At 41.3% G+C, this 26,771-nt stretch overlaps 1 protein-coding gene across 2 annotated transcripts in view; it reads left to right on the plus strand.

The window, feature by feature from the left end:
* The window catches only part of Cubn (Cubilin), a 218,656-nt gene that overhangs the window by 25,812 nt on the left and 166,073 nt on the right, over positions 1 to 26,771 (plus strand). For both annotated transcript variants that reach the window (XM_087357091.1, XM_087357090.1), the window contains exons 14-21: positions 1,737 to 1,880; positions 3,497 to 3,681; positions 5,348 to 5,507; positions 6,936 to 7,126; positions 10,250 to 10,406; positions 15,515 to 15,705; positions 25,582 to 25,738; positions 26,190 to 26,377. In XM_087357091.1, coding sequence (XP_087213217.1) covers positions 1,737 to 1,880; positions 3,497 to 3,681; positions 5,348 to 5,507; positions 6,936 to 7,126; positions 10,250 to 10,406; positions 15,515 to 15,705; positions 25,582 to 25,738; positions 26,190 to 26,377 — 1,373 coding nt within the window. The remainder of the gene's footprint in view (positions 1 to 1,736; positions 1,881 to 3,496; positions 3,682 to 5,347; positions 5,508 to 6,935; positions 7,127 to 10,249; positions 10,407 to 15,514; positions 15,706 to 25,581; positions 25,739 to 26,189; positions 26,378 to 26,771) is intronic.

Here is a 26,771-nt window from a genome sequence, read left to right on the forward strand (position 1 = left end):
TGCCTAAGCAGAATTGAACGATCATCCAACCAGATATAGGGTGATGTGTGGTCAGCACGACGAACCCCCAGCCATTGCTAGCTTTCCTGACCGGATTACGCTACTCATTTTAGCTCCCCAATTTCCTCATGATGCTGGGTTGGCACCGGTCCCATACACCCGTCGAAAATCTCATGAGAAAATTTCTTTCCCCGAGACTCAAACCAGCACGCATTCCTAATCACTGGTCCGAAGCATGATGCCTCAGACCGCGAGACTACGGCGAGGGACGAACAACCCATATGCTGGGCTTTAAATTATAGTACCTCACCCTACGAGTGACCCATATGCTGGGCTTCAAGCATTTTGCTACTGATGCATTTCAATCGATGGAATATATTGCAAAATACATGAATTTTTTTTATATTGGTGTTTGATATTTTTTTTTTGTGTGTCTTGGAAAGCTATCAGCTATCATCAGTATGCCACATTTAGTATTTTTGTTGTATTCTTCAAAACACCAAAACACAGCGCTATAAAACTCCACTGCTTTTTACTTGCAATCTGTTCTGTGTGAAACTGGCATGACAGTTCACTCTAGAGGAATAAATTGACAAAATTTTTGCTGAAATTTATTTTGAGTGAAATAAGTTTTCTGTCTATGACAGTGGTGTGCAATGGGACAATGGAAATGAGGTAAACTTCCATGAATTTCAATTCGGTTTTGTATGAGAACTAGCTGGAAATATGTGTTTCATTTTAGTATCACATGATTCCAAAGTCCGTAGTCTGTCACAGTTTGGATCTTTTTGGTCAGCAACACTGCTGTCGCTTGGAAAGTGTAGGGATAGTGTTCTCGTTGGTTTGGGGTGTCACAATATGTTTTTTTGCCAATTATGTCAACAAAACTTCAGGCTAGAATTTGAACGGTCTTGTGCAGGCGTCCAAGCAGCAGCTTTGGTGACTGCTTGTCAGTCAGTTGATCACTGCTGTCAACGATGCCATGAAAATTAAATTATTAAAATGTCTTAATTTCATTCATTGAATGTGTGTATACACTTTTTTGGGATACCTATGCATTAGCTGCGTGTCGCTATAGAAGGTTTAGAAACTTTGATCCTTGTGGAATTTTTTTGTAGCATGTCATATGTAATTCATTTAGATAACGAAATATAGATGGTATGTAATACATTCAGGTAAGTATGGAGAATGTTAAGATTGAAGTTGTATGCAGTAATAGCCTGGGCTTGTATAAAAATGTATAATAATAATGTTCTATAAGAACCGGAAGAACTGTAGAGGGTTCAAAGGTTAGGTGGCTTTCGCAGTTTTTGGAGATGTAATTAGGCACGTATGAGAACAACATTTGAGTATAAGGTGAGATCAAAATGAGAATTTGGTTAATTATTGAGAATTGAGAATGGAACGAGAATTTTGTCTGCTAGATACATCTTTTTACTGTGGTGTCAATTTATAACACTAGACATGTTTTCAAACTGCTCTAAAGTGTAATACTTATTCCTTTCAGCAACAGATCATTTTTCATAAATCATAATATTTTTTTAAAAAAAAGTCTCTTCTAGGGAAATGTTCTTTCTAACCTCTTGTCAATTCTGAAAATAAAACATAGGTTTTTGCATGACCCTGTTTGTTGGAAGATTTTTGCCATTTTCCATAGGTCAGAGTAGACTGCTAAATAAATGAATACATCTAAAAGTTTGCGTTAATAAGGTTTTCTTTTCACGTGCATGTTACAGGAATCTCATGTAGTGTATCTGTTGATCCTTGTTCAAGTCGGCCATGTCAGAATGCTGGCACTTGTGTGCAGGTTGGCACCACTGGGTACCGCTGCATCTGTACAGAAGGCTTCAGAGGCCTCAGTTGTGAGGAGGTGGAGCAAGGTGAGTGTCTTGCGCAAACTGCACTGTGTTGCTTATTAAAATGTGGTTCCATTTCCATTCTTTTGCAATGGTTTCCACTTCTAGGAACTGTATCCATCCATTCAATGGCACTAAAATCCAAGTTCGGGCCTTGGCCTCCTCCCATGTGGAGGTGTTTTTGTCTTTAAAGTGTGCATTTGTGACCAGCCCACTGCCTCAGCACAATTTATACTCAATCCTGATTTGTCTGCTAGAGCCATCTAGTAGAGAATTAGGAGAGACTTGGGTGAGAAATTGCCACTGAATTTTGCTTACAAAACATCTTGTTCGTGCTTGTAAGGTTCTTTTACGTTCCGTAAATCTACGACAATGGACCACTGGCTTTACTTCCCCTCCAAAGGGAGTTCTGCTACAGATTTTTATCACCCTTAAAAATCCATCAACCTCGGCCAGGTTTGAACCCGCGAACCTTGGGTCCAGTGGCGAGCACGCCAGCCACTAGTCCATCGAGGGCGACAGGAACTGTGTATGCTACACTAAAATATATTCTCTGTCCTAGCAGGAAATATTCTACACATTTTAACTTTCCAATAACTGATTCTTGGGGAAGTCAAGTTTGTATGTTACAGGCAAGGTACGAAATCCAGTATTGAATAAAATGCTAAGAAACACAAACAAACATAAATCAAAGTATAAAAGTTTCTGAACATAAAGTTTTTTTAGGCAGTCTGCATAATGTCAGATGTGATCCTGGCAGTGTGTTAAAATGCAAAGTTTACAAGTTGAAACAAACATGTATGCAGAGTCTCTCAAAGTATGTGCACAAACTTTAGTGCATAATATATTCTCTGTTATTCACGACGGGACCATGATTAATACAGTCTGTAGTAGTGCTGAGTTCACACAGCAGATGGGATACTTCTAATGAGACGTTGCCATAACTTATCTTTGTGTGTGTGCATAATACAAAATGGTGGAAATTTTGCTTGCTATTAAAGCAGTGCAAATTAATTTTGAAGTTGTATTGAAAACTTGAAATTTTCTGCGAAGTGCAAAGAATAGAGATGTGAATTTGTATCTTAGCTTCGAACATGACTAACAGTTTCAGCAGTTCATGATAAATTTGCGGCTGATATCACTATGCCAGACATGATTGGGCATAGTCTGTGGGACGTAATTTATTAGTGAGCAGCAATTCTGCTGTGATATTTCAACAATTTATGATACCTAAACTAAAAGTATGTTTCGTCAGACTGGCATCAGTAAGGCAAGTATAAACTGGATTCTCAAAACCACTAAGTTGGAATCTTACGTGCCAAATGTTTTACATGTCGTAACTGAAGATGATCCTGATAGCATCAGACGGTTTTTAAGGAGTGTGAACAAATACGCAGAGTTTATAGACACAATTATTTCTCTAATATGGCAGCCTTCTAGCCAGTGGTACATTTAACTATCACTCATCCAGGTGATGGAACGTGTCACTGCCAAAAATACTACAATTTGTCATAAATGTGTGTACTGGTCATTTGGACTGGCATCGAATTTGTCAGGGTTACATTCTGTTCTGATGTCTGATCCAGAGGTTATGTGGAACTATATTTTTTATATTTTATATTTTTTTGTTGTTTCTGCAGCTTGCGGTGGTGAACTCTTTGGTTTGTCTGGGACACTTCAGTATCCACATTCTGGCAGCATTGAGTATGGTCACAATGTAAACTGCGCGTGGCGCATTATTACCAACACTACAAAAATACTGCAATTGAACTTCACAAAATTTGATATCGAGCATTCTCCCAACTGTGAATTTGACTTTTTACAGGTATAGTATTTTTCTGTATTCAACCACCTGGCATAACTAATAAGTATGATAAGATCTAATTTAATTTATTACCATTATATTATACAGACCTACCCTTTGAACCACCCCTACTTCCCCCTCTTCCCACTGCCGCTCATCAAAGAGAGTAATCACTATACTATGTTTCACAACACACAGTTAGTAATTGTAAATACAAGAGGAACACAGCAATAACTTCTCACTGTAAATACTGAGACAGTACCAAATACAACAGAGGCTAATACAGATTGAAACACTCATAAATACAATTTTACAGATCAACTAACCGAATACTTTACGACAAGAAATTGCAAGCTTGCTAGAATAACTCTACGAGATCATACAGGAAGAAAAAAAGAAAATATTAAAAACTAGGTGGACAACGTCCATGTGCATAATACAGGAACACGAAATAACCAACATTTTGAAATGTAGGCAGTGCAGTGTAATAGTGATAAGTACAAAAATGTCATAGACATAATGCCCAAAGTGAATATATATATATTTTTTTGCTATATATCCTATAGATTAAGAAATACTGTAACAAGACATACGAGGTGCGATCGGAAAGTTTCAAGACTGCGCGTATAAAAACCCGTACACTTATCTCAGGTATTAAATTCATCCATCACCCTCGAAGTAGTTCCCCTGGGAGTGAACACAACGATCCCAGCGCCGCTGCCAAGCCTGGAAGCATCCCTGGAAATCTTTCTTTGTCAGCCTGTCAAGCACCATCTGCGATTCTGCCTGAATCTCTTCTATCATCTCAAATTTCCTTCCCTTTAGCTGAATTTTCATCTTTGGGAAGAGGAAGAAGTCACACAGAGCTTAGAAAGGAAGTTGGGGTCGGTTCTTGCAAGATCTTTGAGCTCCTGACAAACGAGAAGTCGATTCTGCTTCTGGTCCTCAGACAGGATGGGTCGCATGTGGAGTTCTTCCTTTAGAATCAGCTGACAGGTCCCATAGCCTATCCCAACAATGTCGCACAAGTCGTTGATGGTACGACGTCGATCTTCGTGAATGGCCTGCCGAATCTTCGTAACATTTTCGGGCGTTGTGCTCGAAGATGGTCGTCCAGAACGCTCGTCATCATCGACAGAGGTTCGGCCATTTTTAAAACGTGAATGCCACACAAAAGTTTGTGCACGACCCATTGCGGACTCTCCAAATGCTTGCTTTAGAATTTCATAGGTTTCCGTAGCCGTTTTGGCGAGTCTTTGGCAAAATTTGATGCACACGCCATTCCGAAATCGCAGGAGGGTCGGTGTAATGCACTACCAAAAACGCCCGTAACTAAGAAACAAATGCTAATTCGATGATGCCGGCTGGCACACTGATTCACTATGAATGTAGGCCGCACCCCCTAGCGGCAGAAGCTCGTACTACATCCGGTTCGCCCGCTATTGACACAGTCTGGAAACTTTCCGATCGCACCTCGTAATAACCAAAGTAAAAATATATGTTGTATATTACTGTCCATTGTATTTTGTTGATCAAGATGCTATGTTTCACATTTCTTAAATATACATATGTAAATTTTGACAATGATGTGAACACTTATTATCATCGTCATTACAGAACTTAACAAAAAAATGTATTGGTATGAATTCTATTCATCTGCATACTTTGATATGTTTATTGTTTACAGGTTCATGATGGCAGATCTGCAGGGGCACACTTGCTTGGAAGATACTGTACCAACATCCCAAATATAACCTCCACTCACAACAAGATCTACCTGTGGTTCCGCACAGATCATTCCAATGCACGTGGTGGGTTTGCACTCACCTGGAACTCTACAGACCCAGGTACAACACCTGTTTATCCTTTTCTTTCCTCTCATAATCCACGTGCTTAAGAATTATACAGTTAGCCCTCTATTTACGCCGGGGACGTGTTCCTGGACGAACCAGCGTAATCAGAATCAGCGTAAATTTGAACGATTTTATAATGTAAATCAATGGGAAGTCAATAACATGCATTCCCAGCACCCAAACATTGACGAGTAATATAATGGCAATACATTTAAAGCTCAGAAATAACGTAAATAAAATAAAGGGAGTTTAAAAAAATGTATTTTATACACCTACAATCAGCGTTAGTTCTTTGACGAAGTCCCTTGTTGAGGTTTGTCATGTTTTTTTAAAGAAGGCATGTAGTGTGGACTGTTGTGATTTCTTCTTTCTTTGTTTCAAAATTTTACGATATGGCCGCATGGCCTCATTTGCATAAGAGCAAACTCACATATGCAAAAGTTTGCATTTCACAAACAGCTTCTACCGATTCATTGATCTCATTGGAGCAAATTCGCGTTAACGAAACATACGTAATTCCAGAGATGACTGCATTTATAATTTTTATTCAAAATCAGCGATGTAAGAATTACGATTTACTATAAGAAGCAGTACGAGAAACATTGTAAAACATTATAAATAATAGTAAAATATATTCTTTTCACTTTTTGACTTTCTGGTTTCAAAATCGGCGTTATTCTGAATCGGCGCAAATCGAGGGCTACCTGTACTTTTATTCATTCAGTACACATGTGTTGCACATAACATGATCCATTTCTTATAGATAAAGCAATCCATTCTAATAATCTTTTTATCCATTTTGTGTGTTAATGTGCTTATCTACATACATGCATATTTCTGCGTGTTTCCGTGCATGTAGATAATTCTTTACGGTACTGGCATCTTAGAAACTAGACACCTTCCTTGGCATTCTCTGCTTCTGAATTGATAATCTTAAGGCTTTTTGGATTCAGTCATAGATATTTCATTTGTGTTGAATCCCATGTGTAGAGCTGGTTACCTTCTGTGATGTTATACCATGTAGTTTGGTAAACGTTCACTGATCTTTTGCATTGGTGCTGTGGGTAGTAAGCACCTCTGAAACTTCAGTATACTTCTACTAGACTATGCAGCACCACCATTCAGAAGACGGCTCTCTTCATAGTTATTGCCATGTGAATTTCAAGTCTGCCCCATGTAAAGAAACGTGTTCGTGGATTTTGAAGCGTAACTTTTGTTTCATTATGTTGCGTCCACATACTGGGCTACTGTCACAAAATGCTGGTTGGATTTGACTTATAATGTTGCATTAACTGATTCCATGCAGTGAGATCATTACTAATTGTTCAACTGGTAAAGGAATGTGAGTTTTAAATCTGAACTGTATCTTTGTGTACAAACATGGTACTTTTCCCTGACTGATAATATACTTTTTATGTTCAGTGTGTGGGTCAGCATACCCAATTTCGTTTAGCACACATGGAACCCTGTCATCACCTGGATCTCCAGGTCGGTATCCAAACAACCGCGATTGTTTCTGGACACTATATGCACCAAACAGCAGGCGCATTCAGTTCCACTTCTACACAGTGCAGATTGAGGCATCTTCTAACTGTAGCAATGACTACCTTGAGGTATGTACCTTGCTTTTTATAGTCGAGAACATCCAATTCACAGTCTGGTATTAGAAATAGTCAGGTCAAAAAAGTGTCCCCCCCCCCCCCCCCTCCGACTTTCATTTTTGCTTTTGGATTGAGTAACTGTCTGTCATTTTGTCTTTTTTGTTAACATATCCCATTTGCTGGTAAAAGTCCTTTATATTTTGTGGTTTCAAAATGTTTCCATGTTCATCACAAAAGTTGCCTTCTGTTTTGCTGGTGGATTGTGAATGTTTTCTGGAACATAAAATATCACATTTATCTCTCCAAATGATTGCCATAAAGTTATCTCTTGTCTCAGATTGAATGTTGCAACATTTCAGTTGTTTGTTTTGTAGTAGCAGGTCAAGTAGCAGTTGCTTTTTACTACATTATACTTTCCACAACAGTTGATTTCCTGTTTATTCACTAACTAACTAGGTGGCTTACCGAACCCGAAGGTTCATCACCGAACATACCAAAGCCCTCCACCTGACCCTGTCCTGGGCCAACAAAATCCAGTCTCCTTCAACTCCTATCTCCCATAGATCCCACCTGAGATTATCCTCCCATCTACGTCTAGGTCTCCCCAGAGGTTTCTTCCCCTCAGGCTTCCCAAATAGTGGACCCAACCAACTAAATGCCTTACGGAACCCGAAGGTTCATCACCGAATTAACCAAAGCCCTCCACCGGACCCTGTCCTGGGCCAACAAAATCCAGTCTCCTTCAACTCCTATCCCCCATAGATCCCGCCTGAGATTATCCTCCCATCTACGTCTAGGTCTCCCCAGAGGTCTCTTCCCCTCAGGCTTCCCAAATAGTGGACCCAACCAACCAGATGGCTTACGGAACCCGAAGGTTCATCACCGAATTAACCAAAGCCCTCCACCGGACCCTGTCCTGGGCCAACAAAATCCAGTCTCCTTCAACTCCTATCTCCCATAGATCCCGCCTGAGATTATCCTCCCATCTACGTCTAGGTCTCCCCAGCAGCCTCTTCCCCTCAGGCTTCCCAAATAGTGGACCCAACCAACCAGATGGCTTACGGAACCCGAAGGTTCATCACCGAATTAACCAAAGCCCTCCACCGGACCCTGTCCTGGGCCAACGAAATCCAGTCTCCTCCAACTCCTATCTCCCATAGATCCCGCCTGACATTATCCTCCCATCTACGTCTAGGTCTCCCCAGAGGTCTCTTCCCCTCAGGCTTCCCAAATAGTGGACCCAACCAACCAGATGGCTTACGGAACCCGAAGGTTCATCACCGAATTAACCAAAGCCCTCCACCGGACCCTGTCCTGGGCCAACAAAATCCAGTCTCCTTCAACTCCTATCCCCCATAGATCCCGCCTGAGATTATCCTCCCATCTACGTCTAGGTCTCCCCAGAGGTCTCTTCCCCTCAGGCTTCCCAAATAGTGGACCCAACCAACCAGATGGCTTACGGAACCCGAAGGTTCATCACCGAATTAACCAAAGCCCTCCACCGGACCCTGTCCTGGGCCAACAAAATCCAGTCTCCTTCAACTCCTATCTCCCATAGATCCCGCCTGAGATTATCCTCCCATCTACGTCTAGGTCTCCCCAGCAGCCTCTTCCCCTCAGGCTTCCCAAATAGTGGACCCAACCAACCAGATGGCTTACGGAACCCGAAGGTTCATCACCGAATTAACCAAAGCCCTCCACCGGACCCTGTCCTGGGCCAACGAAATCCAGTCTCCTCCAACTCCTATCTCCCATAGATCCCGCCTGACATTATCCTCCCATCTACGTCTAGGTCTCCCCAGAGGTCTCTTCCCCTCAGGCTTCCCAAATAGTGGACCCAACCAACCAGATGGCTTACGGAACCCGAAGGTTCATCACCGAACTAACCAAAGCCCTCCACCGGACCCTGTCCTGGGCCAACAAAATCCAGTCTCCTTCAACTCCTATCTCCCATAGATCCCACCTGAGATTATCCTCCCATCTACGTCTAGGTCTCCCCAGAGGTCTCTTCCCCTCAGGCTTCCCAACCAGTACCTGGTGCACACCTCTTGTCCCATCCATGTGTGCTACATGCCCCGCCCATCTCATTCTTCCTGACTTAATCACCCTAACAATATTGGAAGAGGAGTACAGATTTTTAAGTTCGTCATTATGTAGTTTTCTCCAGACCCCATCGTCTTCTCTCTTAGGCCCAAATATCCCTGTCACATCATTCAGTAAGTTGGGGGTGGAAAAGAAGTCTTTGTACAGCTTATGTCCATTTTATGTTACCTCTTTTTCAATTTTTTTACAATCGCGTGTTTCGTTGTCATTTCTATGGTCATTTGCGTCCTGTTTAAAATATACCCTTCCGTTGAGAAACTGCATCCACAGCCAGATATACAGGGGAGTAATGAAATGAGCAGGCTTCATTCAAGAACATTTCTCAGTTTTCACATCGTATTATATTTTGGATCATTTTTGTCAGTAGCTCTGTTATTGTTTCAGAAGTGTAGGAATTTAATAATATAAAAGAACCTGTCACATTTCCTTGTTGTGCCATAGAAAGGTGCAAGGAATTCTTCAGTCGTGTCCAGTAAGTCCCCCAGGATATCAATTATATTATGTTCCATTTGAACAGTAATTGCCAGAAACAGAAATAATAAATCTCACTTTATTAATTTTTTTTCGTTGCTTTTCAAAAAAATGAAATTTTATTATTATGAATATAACGTGTCTGTCAAAAGAAGTTTGTTTTACTGAGATTTTACTGTATATAACTATGTGTTTTCTGAGTTGTACACTACCACTAACTATGAGCCGGCATAGCTCAGTCAGTATAGGGACTGGTGTTCGATCCCCGACTAAAGCAATTTTTGTCCGAGAACATACGCAAGTATTTCTTCAAATCTGTGGCATTCTTTTCTTTGTATCAAGCTAAAAGATTTTATTTACTTTCTGATGATAAATTAAATGAAAGCTTAGAACATACGTGTTCGTTACAGCGTTAGTTCCTTTATATTTCACGCCATGCGTGCACCAGATAATATTCCGACACATTTAAAAACTAATTTGATGCTTTTGTTAAATTATTACTCACGATTATAATGTTCAGATCCAGTGTAAATGTAAAAGATGTTGTGCAAAATGTTTCAGATTTTGTCAGGATGGGAGAGGAACCGTGTTGCAGTGTACTGTAACACATCACATCCAAGACCACTCACAATGCCCGGTAACCAAGCCACTCTGCACTTCCACACGAATGAAGCAGTGAATGATGCTGGCTTCCAGCTGTCTTATTCTAGCATTGAAGGTAACTACTGAACAATGGGAAACAGCATTAATTAATTGTTTATATTTTGCATCAATTAGGCCCGTTAGTGTATTGACTGGCTATGGACTCAAATACCGGGGTTCAATCCCCGATGAGGGTAGATGATTTTTCCTCTAGCCTCTGCGTCCAGACCGGCTTTGGGACCCACGCGGCCTCCGATCCAATGAGTACCGGGGTCCTTTCCCAGGGGTGAAGTCCGGCCGTTGCGTTACTCTGACCACTCACCCCTTTCTAGTGCTGAGGTTAAGAATGAGTAGGAGTTATACGTCCTCTTCCCCCAAGCGCCTACATGGCGTATAGTGGGACAGATTTACTTTACTTTTACTTGCACTGGAACAATCAGTTATCCTAACAGACTTACATAGATAACACTATTATGATATCTCACTAAGTAGGATACTGTGCTTTATTGCTAGCATGAGACTGCTAGTGGATTAGAAGAATAGGGAAGCACAAAAGATCAGTAACAATTTGTAGTGCAAGGGTTGCTTTGGCACATGCCCCATTGGTCCACTCCCACGCCTGCTCCCATTGGCTCAGGGCAGGCTACACCTTTCACATTCCGGCCCTATAAACCTAGGCCCACACACCTTATTGGCATATTCATTGCCCCGATGACGGAGGCAGTATGACCTCTGAAACGTTGGTTAACATCGACCAGACTACACAGCGCAACAACCCAGAAGACAGAAATCTTCATACTCATCGCCCTGATGATGGAGGCAGTATGACCTCTGAAACGTTGGTTAACATCGACCAGACTACACGGCGCAACAACCCAGAAGACAGGAATCTTCATACTCATCGCCCTGATGACGGAGGCAGTATGACCTCTGAAACGTTGGTAAACATCGACCAGACTACACGGCGCAACAACCCAGAAGACAGAAATCTTCATACTCATCGCCCTGATGACGGAGGCAGTATGACCTCTGAAACGTTGGTTAACATCGACCAGACTACACAGCGCAACAACCCAGAAGACAGAAATCTTCATACTCATCGCCCTGATGACGGAGGCAGTATGCCCTCTGAAACGTTGGTAAACATCGACCAGACTACACGGCGCAACAACCCAGAAGACAGAAATCTTCATACTCATCGCCCTGATGATGGAGGCAGTATGACCTCTGAAACGTTGGTAAACATCGACCAGACTACACAGCGCAACAACCCAGAAGACAGAAATCTTCATACTCATCGCCCTGATGATGGAGGCAGTATGACCTCTGAAACGTTGGTAAACATCGACCAGACTACACGGCGCAACAACCCAGAAGACAGAAATCTTCATACTCATCGCCCTGATGACGGAGGCAGTATGACCTCTGAAACGTTGGTTAACATCGACCAGACTACACGGCGCAACAATCCAGAAGACAGAAATCTTCATACTCATCGCCCTGATGACGGAGGCAGTATGACCTCTGAAACGTTGGTTAACATCGACCAGACTACACAGCGCAACAACCCAGAAGACAGAAATCTTCATACTCATCGCCCTGATGATGGAGGCAGTATGACCTCTGAAACGTTGGTTAACATCGACCAGACTACACGGCGCAACAATCCAGAAGACAGAAATCTTCATACTCATCGCCCTGATGACGGAGGCAGTATGACCTCTGAAACGTTGGTTAACATCGACCAGACTACACAGCGCAACAACCCAGAAGACAGAAATCTTCATACTCATCGCCCTGATGATGGAGGCAGTATGACCTCTGAAACGTTGGTTAACATCGACCAGACTACACGGCGCAACAATCCAGAAGACAGAAATCTTCATACTCATCGCCCTGATGACGGAGGCAGTATGACCTCTGAAACGTTGGTTAACATCGACCAGACTACACAGCGCAACAACCCAGAAGACAGAAATCTTCATACTCATCGCCCTGATGATGGAGGCAGTATGACCTCTGAAACGTTGGTTAACATCGACCAGACTACACGGCGCAACAATCCAGAAGACAGAAATCTTCATACTCATCGCCCTGATGACGGAGGCAGTATGACCTCTGAAACGTTGGTTAACATCGACCAGACTACACAGCGCAACAACCCAGAAGACAGAAATCTTCATACTCATCGCCCTGATGATGGAGGCAGTATGACCTCTGAAACGTTGGTTAACATCGACCAGACTACACGGCGCAACAACCCAGAAGACAGGAATCTTCATATTCATCGCCCTGATGACGGAGGCAGTATGACCTCTGAAACGTTGGTAAACATCGACCAGACTACACGGCGCAACAACCCAGAAGACAGAAATCTTCATACTCATCGCCCTGATGACGGAGGCAGTATGACCTCTGAAACGTTGGTTAACATCGACCAGACTACACAGCGCAACAACCCAGAAGACAGAAATCTTCATACTCATCGCCCTGATGACGGAGGCAGTATGCCCTCTGAAACGTTGGTAAACATCGACCAGACTACACGGCGCAACAACCCAGAAGACAGAAATCTTCATACTCATCGCCCTGATGATGGAGGCAGTATGACCTCTGAAACGTTGGTAAACATCGACCAGACTACACAGCGCAACAACCCAGAAGACAGAAATCTTCATACTCATCGCCCTGATGATGGAGGCAGTATGACCTCTGAAACGTTGGTAAACATCGACCAGACTACACAGCGCAACAACCCAGAAGACAGAAATCTTCATACTCATCGCCCTGATGACGGAAGCAGTATGACCTCTGAAACGTTGGTTAACATCGACCAGACTACACAGCGCAACAACCCAGAAGACAGAAATCTTCATACTCATCGCCCTGATGATGGAGGCAGTATGACCTCTGAAACGTTGGTTAACATCGACCAGACTACACAGCGCAACAACCCAGAAGACAGAAATCTTCATACTCATCGCCCTGATGATGGAGGCAGTATGACCTCTGAAACGTTGGTTAACATTGACCAGACTACACGGCGCAACAACCCAGAAGACAGAAATCTTCATACTCATCGCCCTGATGACGGAGGCAGTATGACCTCTGAAACGTTGGTTAACATCGACCAGACTACACAGCGCAACAACCCAGAAGACAGAAATCTTCATACTCATCGCCCTGATGACGGAGGCAGTATGACCTCTGAAACGTTGGTAAACATCGACCAGACTACACAGCGCAATAACCCAAAAGACAGAAATCTTCATACTCATCGCCCTGATGATGGAGGCAGTATGACCTCTGAAACGTTGGTTAACATTGACCAGACTACACGGCGCAACAACCCAGAAGACAGAAATCTTCATACTCATCGCCCTGATGACGGAGGCAGTATGACCTCTGAAACGTTGGTAAACATCGACCAGACTACACAGCGCAACAACCCAGAAGACAGAAATCTTCATACTCATCGCCCTGATGATGGAGGCAGTATGACCTCTGAAACGTTGGTTAACATCGACCAGACTACACAGCGCAACAACCCAGAAGACAGAAATCTTCATACTCATCGCCCTGATGATGGAGGCAGTATGACCTCTGAAACGTTGGTTAACATTGACCAGACTACACGGCGCAACAACCCAGAAGACAGAAATCTTCATACTCATCGCCCTGATGACGGAGGCAGTATGACCTCTGAAACGTTGGTTAACATCGACCAGACTACACAGCGCAACAACCCAGAAGACAGAAATCTTCATACTCATCGCCCTGATGACGGAGGCAGTATGACCTCTGAAACGTTGGTAAACATCGACCAGACTACACAGCGCAACAACCCAGAAGACAGAAATCTTCATACTCATCGCCCTGATGACGGAGGCAGTATGACCTCTGAAACGTTGGTTAACATCGACCAGACTACACAGCGCAACAACCCAGAAGACAGAAATCTTCATACTCACCGCCCTGATGACGGAGGCAGTATGACCTCTGAAACGTTGGTTAACATCGACCAGACTACACAGCGCAACAACCCAGAAGACAGAAATCTTCATACTCACCGCCCTGATGACGGAGGCAGTATGACCTCTGAAACGTTGGTTAACATCGACCAGACTACACAGCGCAACAACCCAGAAGACAGAAATCTTCATACTCTGATGATGGAGGCAGTATGACCTCTGAAATGTTGGTAAACATCGACCAGACTACACAGCGCAACAACCCAGAAGACAGAAATCTTCATACTCTGATGATGGAGGCAGTATGACCTCTGAAATGTTGGTAAACATCGACCAGACTACACAGCGCAACAACCCAGAAGACAGAAATCTTCATACTCTGATGATGGAGGCAGTATGACCTCTGAAATGTTGGTAAACATCGACCAGACTACACAGCGCAACAACCCAGAAGACAGAAATCTTCGAGGTCCTCTTTCTTGGCATGGCTAAAACAGCATGTCGTGTGCAGCAAAATAAAGAGACGCTGCTTATTTTCTTTCATTACAAAGGTACTGTATACCATGAGTTTGCTGTACAAGGTCACACTGTTAACCATAATATCCATTTAGTGGTGCTGAGATGTCTGTGTGATGGATGCAGCGGTGTCGTAATCAGCCAAAAAGAGGAAGCTGTAAATTTCCTGTGACGCTTTAACCGTTCACTCAGTCCAGCTTGTGACAGTTTTTAGATGAACGCAGTATTCCACAAGTGAAACATTCTTTCGCAACAGATACATTTCCTTATGACATTTTTATGTTTTCTGAGCTTAGAAGAAAATTTGAAGAAAAAAAAATTTGATGATGTGGAAACACTTGGACTCCAAATGCCAAATTTGAGAGATACTCCCAGCATTGGCAGAAATGGTGAAACAATTGTGCACTTGCTGAATGAGCCTAGTTTTTAAGGGGAATACCATAGCTTAGTTTCTACTGAGTTTTTGATCAGGTCTTGTATTACTGAACAGAACCTGAGACTTTGGTTTGTAGTCGTTATTAAGTTGTGCAACTCCTCAGCTAGCAATCACTCCTGAATGTTCCCACCCCACCTCAAAACATGATTCCATCAACTTGCTGGGTGGCATAAATCTGAAAGTTTGCGACGAGACATAAATCGGAGATGTACGCAGTGCAGTAATCAGTTGCAGTAGCAATAATTTTCTTTGTTGTTGTAGGTTTTCCAGGCTGTGGAGGTGTAATGACTGCAACATCTGGTGACATTCTGTCCCCAAACCATCCTAATAGCTACCTGGAAAATATGGACTGTGAGTGGCATATTCAGCTGCCAGTGGGAGAGCGGGTACGCCTCATGTTCCTGGCTTTCTCGCTCGAACCGTCGAGTGGCTGCTACTTTGACTATGTTGCAGTGAGTAAAACTGTTATCAGCTTCTCTAAGTTTCACTGATGATTCCTGTAAACAGCCATTTTTAAACTGGTGACAGATAACGAAAGCAGCTTTGCATGCTATATGTGTGTCTGTCTGTAGTTCTTTGATCTGAGTCCAGCCAAGCACCAAGTCAGAAGTAAAGCTTTAAGTACTATTAGTACACATGTTTAAATTTCATTTTAAAATATATCGAGTGCATAACACCTTGTTGAAATAGTCGGATATTGCTGATGGTGGCCGATTACGCGTTTCTTCCACCTCGCGACTTTGATGCCTTCGTGCGAATTTATTACAAGTGTTTTGGCACAAAAGAGTATGAATATATATTACATACGAGGTGCGATCTGAAAGTTTCCAGACTGTGTCAATAGAGGGCGAACCGGATGTAGTACGAGCTTCTGCCGCTAGGGGGTGTGGCCTACATTCATAGTGAATCAGTGTGCCAGCCGGCATCATCGAATTAGCATTTGTTTCTTAGTTACGGGCGTTTTGGTAGTGCATTACACCGACCCTCCTGCGATTTCGGAATGGCGGATTTTCATGAGCAAATCAAATTTTGCCAAAGACTCGCCAAAACGGCTACGGAAACCTATGAAATGCTAAAGCAAGCATTTGGGGAGTCCGCAATGGGTCGTGCACAAACTTTTGTGTGGCATTCACGTTTTAAAAATGGCCGAACCTCTGTCGATGATGACGAGCGTTCTGGACGACCATCTTCGAGCACAACGCCCGAAAATGTTACGAAGATTAGGCAGGCCATTCACGAAGATCGACTTCGTACCATCAACGACTTGTGCGACATTGTTGGGATAGGCTATGGGACCTGTCAGCTGATTCTAAAGGAAGAACTCCACATGCGACACATCATGACAACGCGCCAGCGCACACCACCCTCAAAGTTCGGCAGTTTTTGGCCTCAAACACCATGGCCGTCATCCTGCACCCTCCTTATTCGCCGTGTGACTTCTTCCTCTTCCCAAAGATGAAAATTCAGCTAAAGGGAAGGAGATTTGAGACGATAGAAGAGATTCAGGCAGAATCGCAGATGGTGCTTGACAGGCTGACAAAGAAAGATTTCCAGGGATGCTTCCAGGCTTGGCAGCGGCGCTGGGATCGTTGTGTTCACTCCCAGGGGAACTACTTCGAGGGTGATGGATGAATTTAATTCCTGAGATAAGTGACGGTTTTTTTTTATTATTTATAGGCGCAGTCTGGAAACTTTCCGATCGCACCTCGTATGTATACATATGCACACAAATGTTACATTTAGACAAGTCCAACCTCTGTATATCAGGCACATCTGAAATTTATTTGGCTGTCACCATAGGAAACACACTCCACTTTTGTGCAGACGTATTGTTTCGAAAGTTAATTCACGGAGTTTAATGCCACATCTCTGCAATTCACACGCACACGTACATCAGACCGTAAGTGTAATGTTCTACTTGTCTCCATCTTGCATACGTTACTGGAAGGGTGAACGTCCTCTCGTCTTCACCTTACGAAGCACATAGCAGTTTTATATGTATCGCAGTAAATAAGTGTTGTTAATTATCCCGATGAACATATTTGTTTGAGTACCGACGTACGAAAACTTGATGTTAAGAAGTTGAATAACTCTTAGCTAAATTCCAAGGCTGACATTGAATCACGGAGAGTGCACTGTCTCTCGACAAATATCAATAACGACTGACTTTCAATTCCGCGGCTGACATCTATCTCACGTATGTGAAAGCTTGTGTACTGGTCCTTCGAATGAAATCGATACACGTAACTTTCAGTTTAGAGTTTTCTCCATTAGAGTGTGTTAGTTTGTGTGCCCTGATATCGGCCAATAGCTACGTAGAAGGATTATTGATTTACTTGACTGCAACAGCACGTCACAGCATTCTAATTCGGAAAGTCGTTTTACACATGCTGCCATCTGTACGCTACTTTCAATGTGTACGAACAGTTGCGTAAGTTTCGAAAACGTTTTTGATCATTGCAATTCATATTGAATATTAATTTTTTTTTAATATCCGTCACTTGAATGTGTTTGGATTCAATTGTAACACCTTTATTTACATATGGTGAATTGTGTGCGCGAATTATTACGTATGAAGCTACGCCGCGCTTAGATAACCGTAGTCACTATTTGTTTCCTTGCCATAAAAATCTTTCTGCAGTAATTTTGTGCATGTGTTAGTCTGATGACGTATCTGTGCACGTATAGGCACCATTTGGAAATTATAAAGAAACGTCCCTGTGCATAATTCCTTGTTGATAAAGTCGGATGTTGGTGACCGTGGCCAATTTAGCGTTTCTTCCACCTCGCGACTTTGATGCCTTCGTGTGAATTTATTACAAGTGTTGTGACACGAAAGGGTATGAATTTTTATTACTTACCTGTGGCACGACGTCCATACAAAATGTCAGGAATTTCCGACCATCCATGATTTATTTCGAAAATTCGTGCCCAGGTATCCTTGTTGAGGTGACGCTGATTACCCCTGTTGGGTTGAGTTGGGTTAGGTTAGTGGGTCATCTGCGCAGTAAGTGATGCGCAATAATGTGATGCATGTCGTCTATGTTAAGGCATCGTATGAGTTCTATTATCGATTTCTGCATATGAAACACTCAAATAAATCAGTGTTCTTAAATTATTGAACAGTCTTGTTTTTGAACCTCTACCATAGCTCTATACTTCAAAGATTTTACATTGGTTTCTTTCTTGTTGAACTCGATAGACTCTTGGCTCACGTCAGTTAAGGTTGATTTTACGCAATTATAGTTGTTGACTAGCATGTGTGATGTGCTTACGCTTAAGCACTATTAGTACAAATGTTTAAATTTTATTTTAAAATATATCGAGTGCGTAACACCTTGTTGAAATAGTCGGATATTGCTGATGGTGGCCGATTACGCGTTTCTTCCACCTCACGAATTTGATGCCTTCTTGCGAATTTCTAAAAAGCGATAAGACATAATAGAGTATGAATATCATTAACTTACCTGTGGCATGACGTCCATACAAAATTTCAATAATTTCTGAGCATCCATTCGCTTTATCCAAGATTCGTGCGCAGGAAACCATTTTGCACTGATGCAGATTACCCCGTTTTGGTTGGTTTGGGTTAGGTTAGGTTAGGTTAGTGGGGCACCTGCGCAGACGTTGCGCAGTGCAGTCGTATGACGTGCGCATGTGAGGGCACCTTGAGCTCGTTATGGTTAATTGTAAATTATTAAACACTGAAAAATTCGATTCCGTGACTTTAAAAAGTATATTATATTCTGGGCTTCACTTTTATACCTAATTTAATTTTTTTACAAGGATATTTTATTGGAGACATACTTTCAGAAATTGCAAGTACACCAATCACTTATCACTTAAATATGATTTTCTTGAATATTTCATTGTGGAAGTATATATGTTGTCACACGAAGAAGAATTTATTAAAATATTATTTAAATTTATATTACACTACATGTATCATATTACATCATCGTTATAAAGAATAAATGTTCTCAAATTACATAGGTCCAGCTTCTGCACATACGCGATATCTGTATATGATTTACGTGTTACTAACTCGTACAAACGTCTTTAGTGAGCACACATGACATGCAAATGTCCTTTCACTGAAGCCGTATGTCTCAATGTGGCGAACCGCACATATTCTTGCAAGTTATGTTGGATTGGTGTTTCACCTGTTTCTATTCTCACACGTCACCGAGAAGACATCCTTACACTGAGATTCACTGTAGGTAGCACCCGTTAATACGCGATTGAACGTTGGTAATTAATCCCCTAGAACTCTATTTCTAGAGCACAAAGTTACGTTGATACTGACCGACCGAAATCAAATAATTCCAACCGTAGTTAAATGGCGACTATTCAATCTGGACCAGCCGACTGCTCCAAGACAGAATCAGTACTGACTGACTTCTGATTGGTCCTCGATATCATTCGAAAGTATTGATTTCTGTCCATTGACGTCATCACAGATGGCACGTCTTATCTTTGGTTCCGTATTTTTCCGATAGACTGCGTCTTTGTGTTTGTACGTCGTGTCCTCGAGTAAATGTGAGGCAATATTTTCGATATATTTTGTTGACATTTGACATAGGACACCAATATGTTAGCACAAGTTTGACGTGCACCACGAATTCCGCGCCCACCAAGCATTGCAATTAATGTACCAGAGATTTATATTTAGTTTTTTTGTGAGGCGATTTATATTAATAAATGACGTACTATCATTCACGTATGTTTATTCCGATTCTTTCGTTACATGATACTTGTTTATACTGAGTAAGATTGGGTTATCGTTACGCATGAATGTGCTCCGTATTTGCGTCAACATGTACACTGCATCAATTTTGCAAGAAATAAAACTTGTGGAAACGTTATGTAATTTTAGACATGTTATGATGTATTACACACATATAAGCACTATTTGTGTTATATGGGGATTGTGTGAGCGCGTAATATCGTAATTGGTAAGTGGTCGTGGCCGACTTTGCGCTTCCTCCACCTCACGACTTTGATGCCTTCTTGCGAATTTCTAAAAAGCGATAAGACATAATAGAGTATGAATATCATTAACTTACCTGTGGCATGACGTCCATACAAAATTTCAATAATTTCTGAGCATCCATTCGTTTTTTCCAAAATTCGTGTGCAGGAAACTATTTTGCACTGATGCGGATTACACCGTTTTGGTTGGTTTGGGTTAGGTTAGGTTAGGTTAGGTTAGTGAGGCACCTGCGCAGACGTTGCGCAGTGCAGTCGTATGACGTGCGCATGTGAGGGCACCTTGAGCTCGTTATGGTTAATTGTAAATTATTAAACACTGAAAAATTCGATTCCGTGACTTTAAAAAGTATTTTATATTCTGGGCTTCACTTTTATACCTAATTTAATTTTTTTACAAGGATATTTTATTGGAGACATACTTTCAGAAATTGCAAGTACACCAATCACTTATCACTTAAATATGATTTTATTGAATATTTCATTGTGGAAGTATATATGTTGTCACACGAAGAAGAATTTATTAAAATATTATTTAAATTTATATTACACTACATGTATCATATTACATCATCGTTATAAAGAATAAATGTTCTCAAATTACATAGGTCCAGCTTCTGCAGATACGCGATATCTGTATATGATTTACGTGTTACTAACTGGTACAAACGTCTTTACTTAGCACACATGGCATGCAAATGTCCTTTCACTGAAGCCGTATGTGTCAATGTGGCGAACCGCACATATTCTTGCAAGTTATGTTGGATTGGTTTTTCACTTGTTTCTCTTCTCACACGTCACCGAGAAGACATCCTTACACTGAGATTCACTGTAGGTAGCAACCGTTAATACGCGATTGAACGTTGGTAATTAATCCCGAATAAATCTATTTCTAGAGCACAAAGTTACGTTGATACTGACCGACCGAAATCAAATAATTCCAACCGTAGTTTAATGGCGACTATTCAATCTGGACCAGCCGACTGCTCCAAGACAGAATCAGTACTGACTGACTTCTGATTGGTCCTCGATATCATTCGAAAGTATTGATTTCTGTCCATTGACGCGATCACAGATGGCACGTTTTATCTTTGGTTCCGTATTTTTCCGATAGACTGCGTCTTTGTGTTTGTACGTCGTGTCCTCGAGTAAATGTGAGGCAATATTTTCGATATATTTTGTTGACATTTGACATAGGACACCAATATGTTACCACAAGTTTGACGTGCACCACGAATTCCGAGCCCACCAAGCATTGCAATTAATGTACCAGAGATTTATATTGTCTTTTTCTGAGGCGATTTATATTAATAGATGACGTACTATCATTCACGTATGTTTATTCCGATTCTTTCGTTACATGATACTTGTTTATACTGAGTTAGATTGGGTTATCGTTACGCATGAATGTGCTACGTATTTGCGTCAACATGTACACTGCATCAATTTTGCAAGAAATAAATCTTGTGGAAACGTTATGTAATTTTAGACATGTTATGATGTATTACACGCATATAAGCACTATTTGTGTTATATGGGGATTGTGTGAGCGCGTAATATCGTAATTGGTAAGTGGTCGTGGCCGACTTTGCGCTTCCTCAACCTCACGACTTTGATGCCTTCTTGCGAATTTCTAAAAAGCGATAAGACATAATAGAGTATGAATATCATATACTTACCTGTGGCATGACGTCCATACAAAATTTCAATAATTTCTGAGCATCCATTCGCTTTTTCCAAAATTCGTGCGCAGGAAACCATTTTGCACAAATGCAGATTACCCCGTTTTGGTTGGTTTGGGTTAGGTTAGGTTAGGTTAGTGGGGCACCTGCGCAGACGTTGTTGCGCAGTGCAGTCGTATGACGTGCGCATGTGAGGGCAATTTGAGCTCGTTATGGTCAATTGTAAATTATTAAACACTGAAAAATTCGATTCCGTGACTTTAAAAAGTATATTATATTCTGGGCTTCACTTTTATACGTAATTTAATTTTTTTACAAGGATATTTTATTGGAGACATACTTTCAGAAATTGCAAGTACACCAATCACTTATCACTTAAATATGATTTTATTGAATATTTCATTGTGGAAGTATATATGTTGTCACACGAAGAAGAATTTATTAAAATATTATTTAAATTTATATTACACTACATGTATCATATTACATCATCGTTATAAAGAATAAATGTTCTCAAATTACATAGGTCCAGCTTCTGCAGATACGCGATATCTGTATATGATTTACGTGTTACTAACTGGTACAAACGTCTTTACTTAGCACACATGGCATGCAAATGTCCTTTCACTGAAACCGTATGTCTCAATGTGGCGAACCGCACATATTGTTGCATGTTACGTTGGATTGGTGTTTCACTTGTTTCTCTTCTCACACATCACCGAGAAGACATCCTTACACTGAGATTCACTGTAGGTTACACCCGTTAATACGTGATTGAACGGTGGTAATTAATCTTGTTAATGGTCCCGAAGAACTCTATTTCTAGAGCACAAAGTTACGTTGATACTGACCGACCGAAATCAAATAATTCCAACCGTAGTTCAATGGCGACTATTCAATCGGGACCAGCCGACTGTTCCAAGACAGAATCAGTACTGACTGACTTCTGATTGGTCCTCGATGCCATTCGAAAGTATTGATTTCTTTCCATTGAGGTCATCACAGATGGCACGTCTTATCTTTGGTTCCTTATTTTTCCGATAGACTGTGTCTTTGTGTGTATACGTCGTGTCCTCGTGTAAATGTGAGGCAATATTTTCGATATATTTTGTTGACATTTGATATATAACACCAATATGTTACCACATGTTTGACGTTCGCCACGAATTCCGCGCCCACCAAGCATTGCAATTAATATACCATTTTGCACTGATCCAGATTACCCCGTTTTGGTTGGTTTGGGTTAGGTTAGTGGGGCAGCTGCGCAGACGTTGTTGCGCAGTGCAGTCGTATGACGTGCGCATGTGATCTCGTTATGGTTAATTGTAAATTATTAAACACTCAAATAAATGAGTGTTTTTAAATTATTGAACAATCTTCTTTTTGAACCTCTATTATAGCTTTATACTTCAAAGATTTTAATTGATTGCTTTCTTATTGACCTCGATATACTCTTGACTCACGTAACTTAAGCTTGATTTTACCCAATTGTAGTTGTTGACTTGCATGTGTGGTGTTCTTACGCTTAAGTACTATTAGTGCAAATGTTTAAATTTTATTTTAAAATATATCGAGTGCATAACACCTTGTTGAAGTAGTCGGATATTGCTGATGGTGGCCGATTACGCGTTCCTTCCACCTCGCGACTTTGATGGCTGCGTGTGAATTTATTACAAGTGTTTTGGCACAAAAGAGTATGAATATTTATTAGATACCTGTGGCACGTCGTCCATTCAAAATTTCAGGAATTTCCGACCACCCATGTTGTATTTCGAAAATTCGTGCGCAGGGCGCCATGTTCAGCTGAAGCAGAATACCTCTGTTGGGTTGCGTTGTGTTAGTTAGGTTAGGTTAATGGGGCATCTGCGCGGAAGTTGATGCGCAGTGACGTGATGCATTTTGTCTACGTTGAGGCATCGTATGAGTTCTATTATCGATTGCTAGATATTAAAGATTCTAATATTTCAATGTTCTCACAATATAGAACAATCCTATATTTGAGGCACTACAATAACTTTACACATCAAAGATATTACATCTTTTACCTTCTTGTTGACCTCTAAAGAATCTTGGCTCACGTCACTTATGCATGTTCTTCCGCAATTGTGGTTGTTGCATTACATTTAAAGTCCTCTTACGCTTAATAATTATTAGTACACATGTCATAAGTTTATTTAGAAATGTTTCGAGATATTACAAAGATCCGGATTGTCAGAAATATATATGTACACATATGCACACAAATGTTACATTTAGACATGTCCAACCTCTGTATATCAGGCACATCTGAAATTTATTTGGCTGTCACCATAGGAAACACACTCCACTTTTGTGCAGACGTATTGTTTCGAAAGTTAATTCACGGAGTTTAATGCCACATCTCTGCAATTCACACGCACACGTACATCAGACCGTAAGTGTAATGTTCTACTTGTCTCCATCTTGCATACGTCACTGGAAGGGTGAACGTCCTCTCGTGTTCACCTTACGAAGCACACAGTAGTTTTATATGTATCACAGTAAATAAGTGTTGTTTATTATCCCGGTGAACATATTTGTTTGAGTACCGACGTACGAAAACTTGATGTTAAGAAGTTGAATAACTCTTAGCTAAATTCCAAGGCTGACATTGAATCACGGAGAGTGCACTGTCTCTCGACAAATATCAATAACGACTGACTTTCAATTCCGCGGCTGACATCTATCTCACGTATGTGAAAGCTTGTGTCCTGGTCCTTCCAATGAAATCGATGTACGTAACTTTCAGTTTAGGGATTTCTCCGTTAGAGTGCGTTAGTTTGTGTGCCCTGATATCGGCCAATAGCTACGTAGAAGGATTATTGATTTAGCTGACTGCAACAGCACGTCATAGCCTTCTAATTCGGAAAGTCTTTTTACACATGCTGCCGTCTGTAAGCTACTTTCAATGCGTACGAACAGTTGCGTAAATTTTGAAAACGTTTTTGATCATTGCAATTCATATTGAATATTAAATTGTTTTTATTAAGTGAGAACTCAGGTTATTACATGCATTCTGGTCTGGTCTATTACAAGTTTCAGGGATTCTGATAGATGGATGTGGAACATTATGTACTGGGGATACTGGGAACGACCCGTTCTTCAAGTGCCTGAGCACTGCAGGTCTCAACTTTTCGTTGGCTTGATCTTTAGACATTTTGGTAGTTCTCCTTGGACGAGGGATTGGCCTGTCGCAAAGCCTCTACCTGTACACTGGACAGCACAACACAGAAAAATGCAGACATACATCCATGGCTTGAGTGGGATTCGAACCCACGGTCCCAGTGACCAAGAAGCACAAGGCCCACGCCCCATACCGCGCGGCCACTGCAGACCTGGAACATTATGTATAGGCGATAAACAGGGAAAATTGGAGAAATATTGCTCTAATATGTATTACTTTGTCAAGCACAATTCTTGTATCGACTGCACGTGGACAGATCTCAGACCTCATTTGTCAGAAACTGGCAATGCACAATAGAAAGAAGATGGCAAACATTTTTTTGTAAAAAATATGAGTAATTTGAGGTTACAGAGTTAGATGGGATATTCTGTATATAACATTTTCAAACAAGAAGTGTCAATAACTGTAATAATACTTACTATTTGTCTGAAAGCCTTTGTTGGGTATCTCATTAGATCAGAACAGGCCTGGACCCTAGTGCTCCGTCTGTGGGACGCTACTGTGGAAATCAACTCCCCAGTCCTTACACATCGATCGGCAATGAGCTCGTTATTCGTTTCAAGTCAGACTGGTCTGCCAGTGCTGAAGGCTTCCACATCAAATATGAATCAAGTAAGTATGCAAGTGTTGTTTTATTTACTTAATAAAATCCATTTTGTAATATTACATGTGGCCATGACAACTAATTTCTTTATAACTGAATCCATTTTGTTGGATTATGATTTTATGAGATTATTTCTGTCAGGTAATATTAAAATTGACTTAGTTGTCATCTCTTAGGTTAACAGTTTTCAAGGTTGGCATGAATCATCATAATGAATGATGCCCTCTGTAATGTAGTGCATTTATATGTAAAGGAAGAATGACTGTGCTCATTTCAGTTGAAACAAAATGTTTTTTTAACTTCTTAAATGCAGAAATAACTTTTACAGAATTTCATAAAAGTTGTTTTGTGGCTCTTCCTAAAAGAGTATCTGGAATACAAATACTGGTTATTCTGGATAATTGACTTGTAGTAACATCTAGAGCAGTACACAGTGAACTTAAAATTGTATTGTTTCAGTATGTGGCGGTGTGTTCAGTGGGGGCACTGGAGTGATCAAGTCTCCATTCTACCCCAATGCATACCCCACAAACCGTGTGTGTATTTATGAAATAGAGCTACCTCATGGGCAGGTAGTGAATCTCTGCTTCCAAGATTTTGAAGTGGAAGACACATTCTCTCCCCCGTGTCGTTTTGACTACGTTGAGGTGAGTTCTTAATTTCTATTGTTCATTTCCAACTTTGCCGTCTCAGTGGCTGATCGGTCTGAGGCGTGGGCCTTGTGCCGCTTGGTCACTGGGAACGTGGGTTCGAATCCCACTCAAGGCATGGATGTATGTCTGCATTTTTCTGTGTTGTGCTGTCCTGTGTACAGGTAGAGGCCTTGCGATGGGCCAATCCCTCGTCCAAGGAGTCGTACCGAATGTCTATAGATCAAAGCCAATGAAAGTTGGGACCCGCAGTGCTCAGGCACTTGAAGAACGGGTCGTCAAAGTATAAATCAAAGTATAAAGTATTTCCAACTTTTTCGTCTTAAGTCAGATCATTATTGTTTCATACCAGAAGATGCTATTCTTTGGCTTGAGGACATCTCTGATCACA

The sequence above is a fragment of the Zootermopsis nevadensis genome, unplaced genomic scaffold, assembly GCF_977971745.1.
Source record: "Zootermopsis nevadensis isolate Lab colony 2312 unplaced genomic scaffold, Znev_1.0 Znev_ptg000028l, whole genome shotgun sequence".
NCBI classification, from domain to species: Eukaryota; Metazoa; Arthropoda; class Insecta; order Blattodea; family Termopsidae; genus Zootermopsis; species Zootermopsis nevadensis.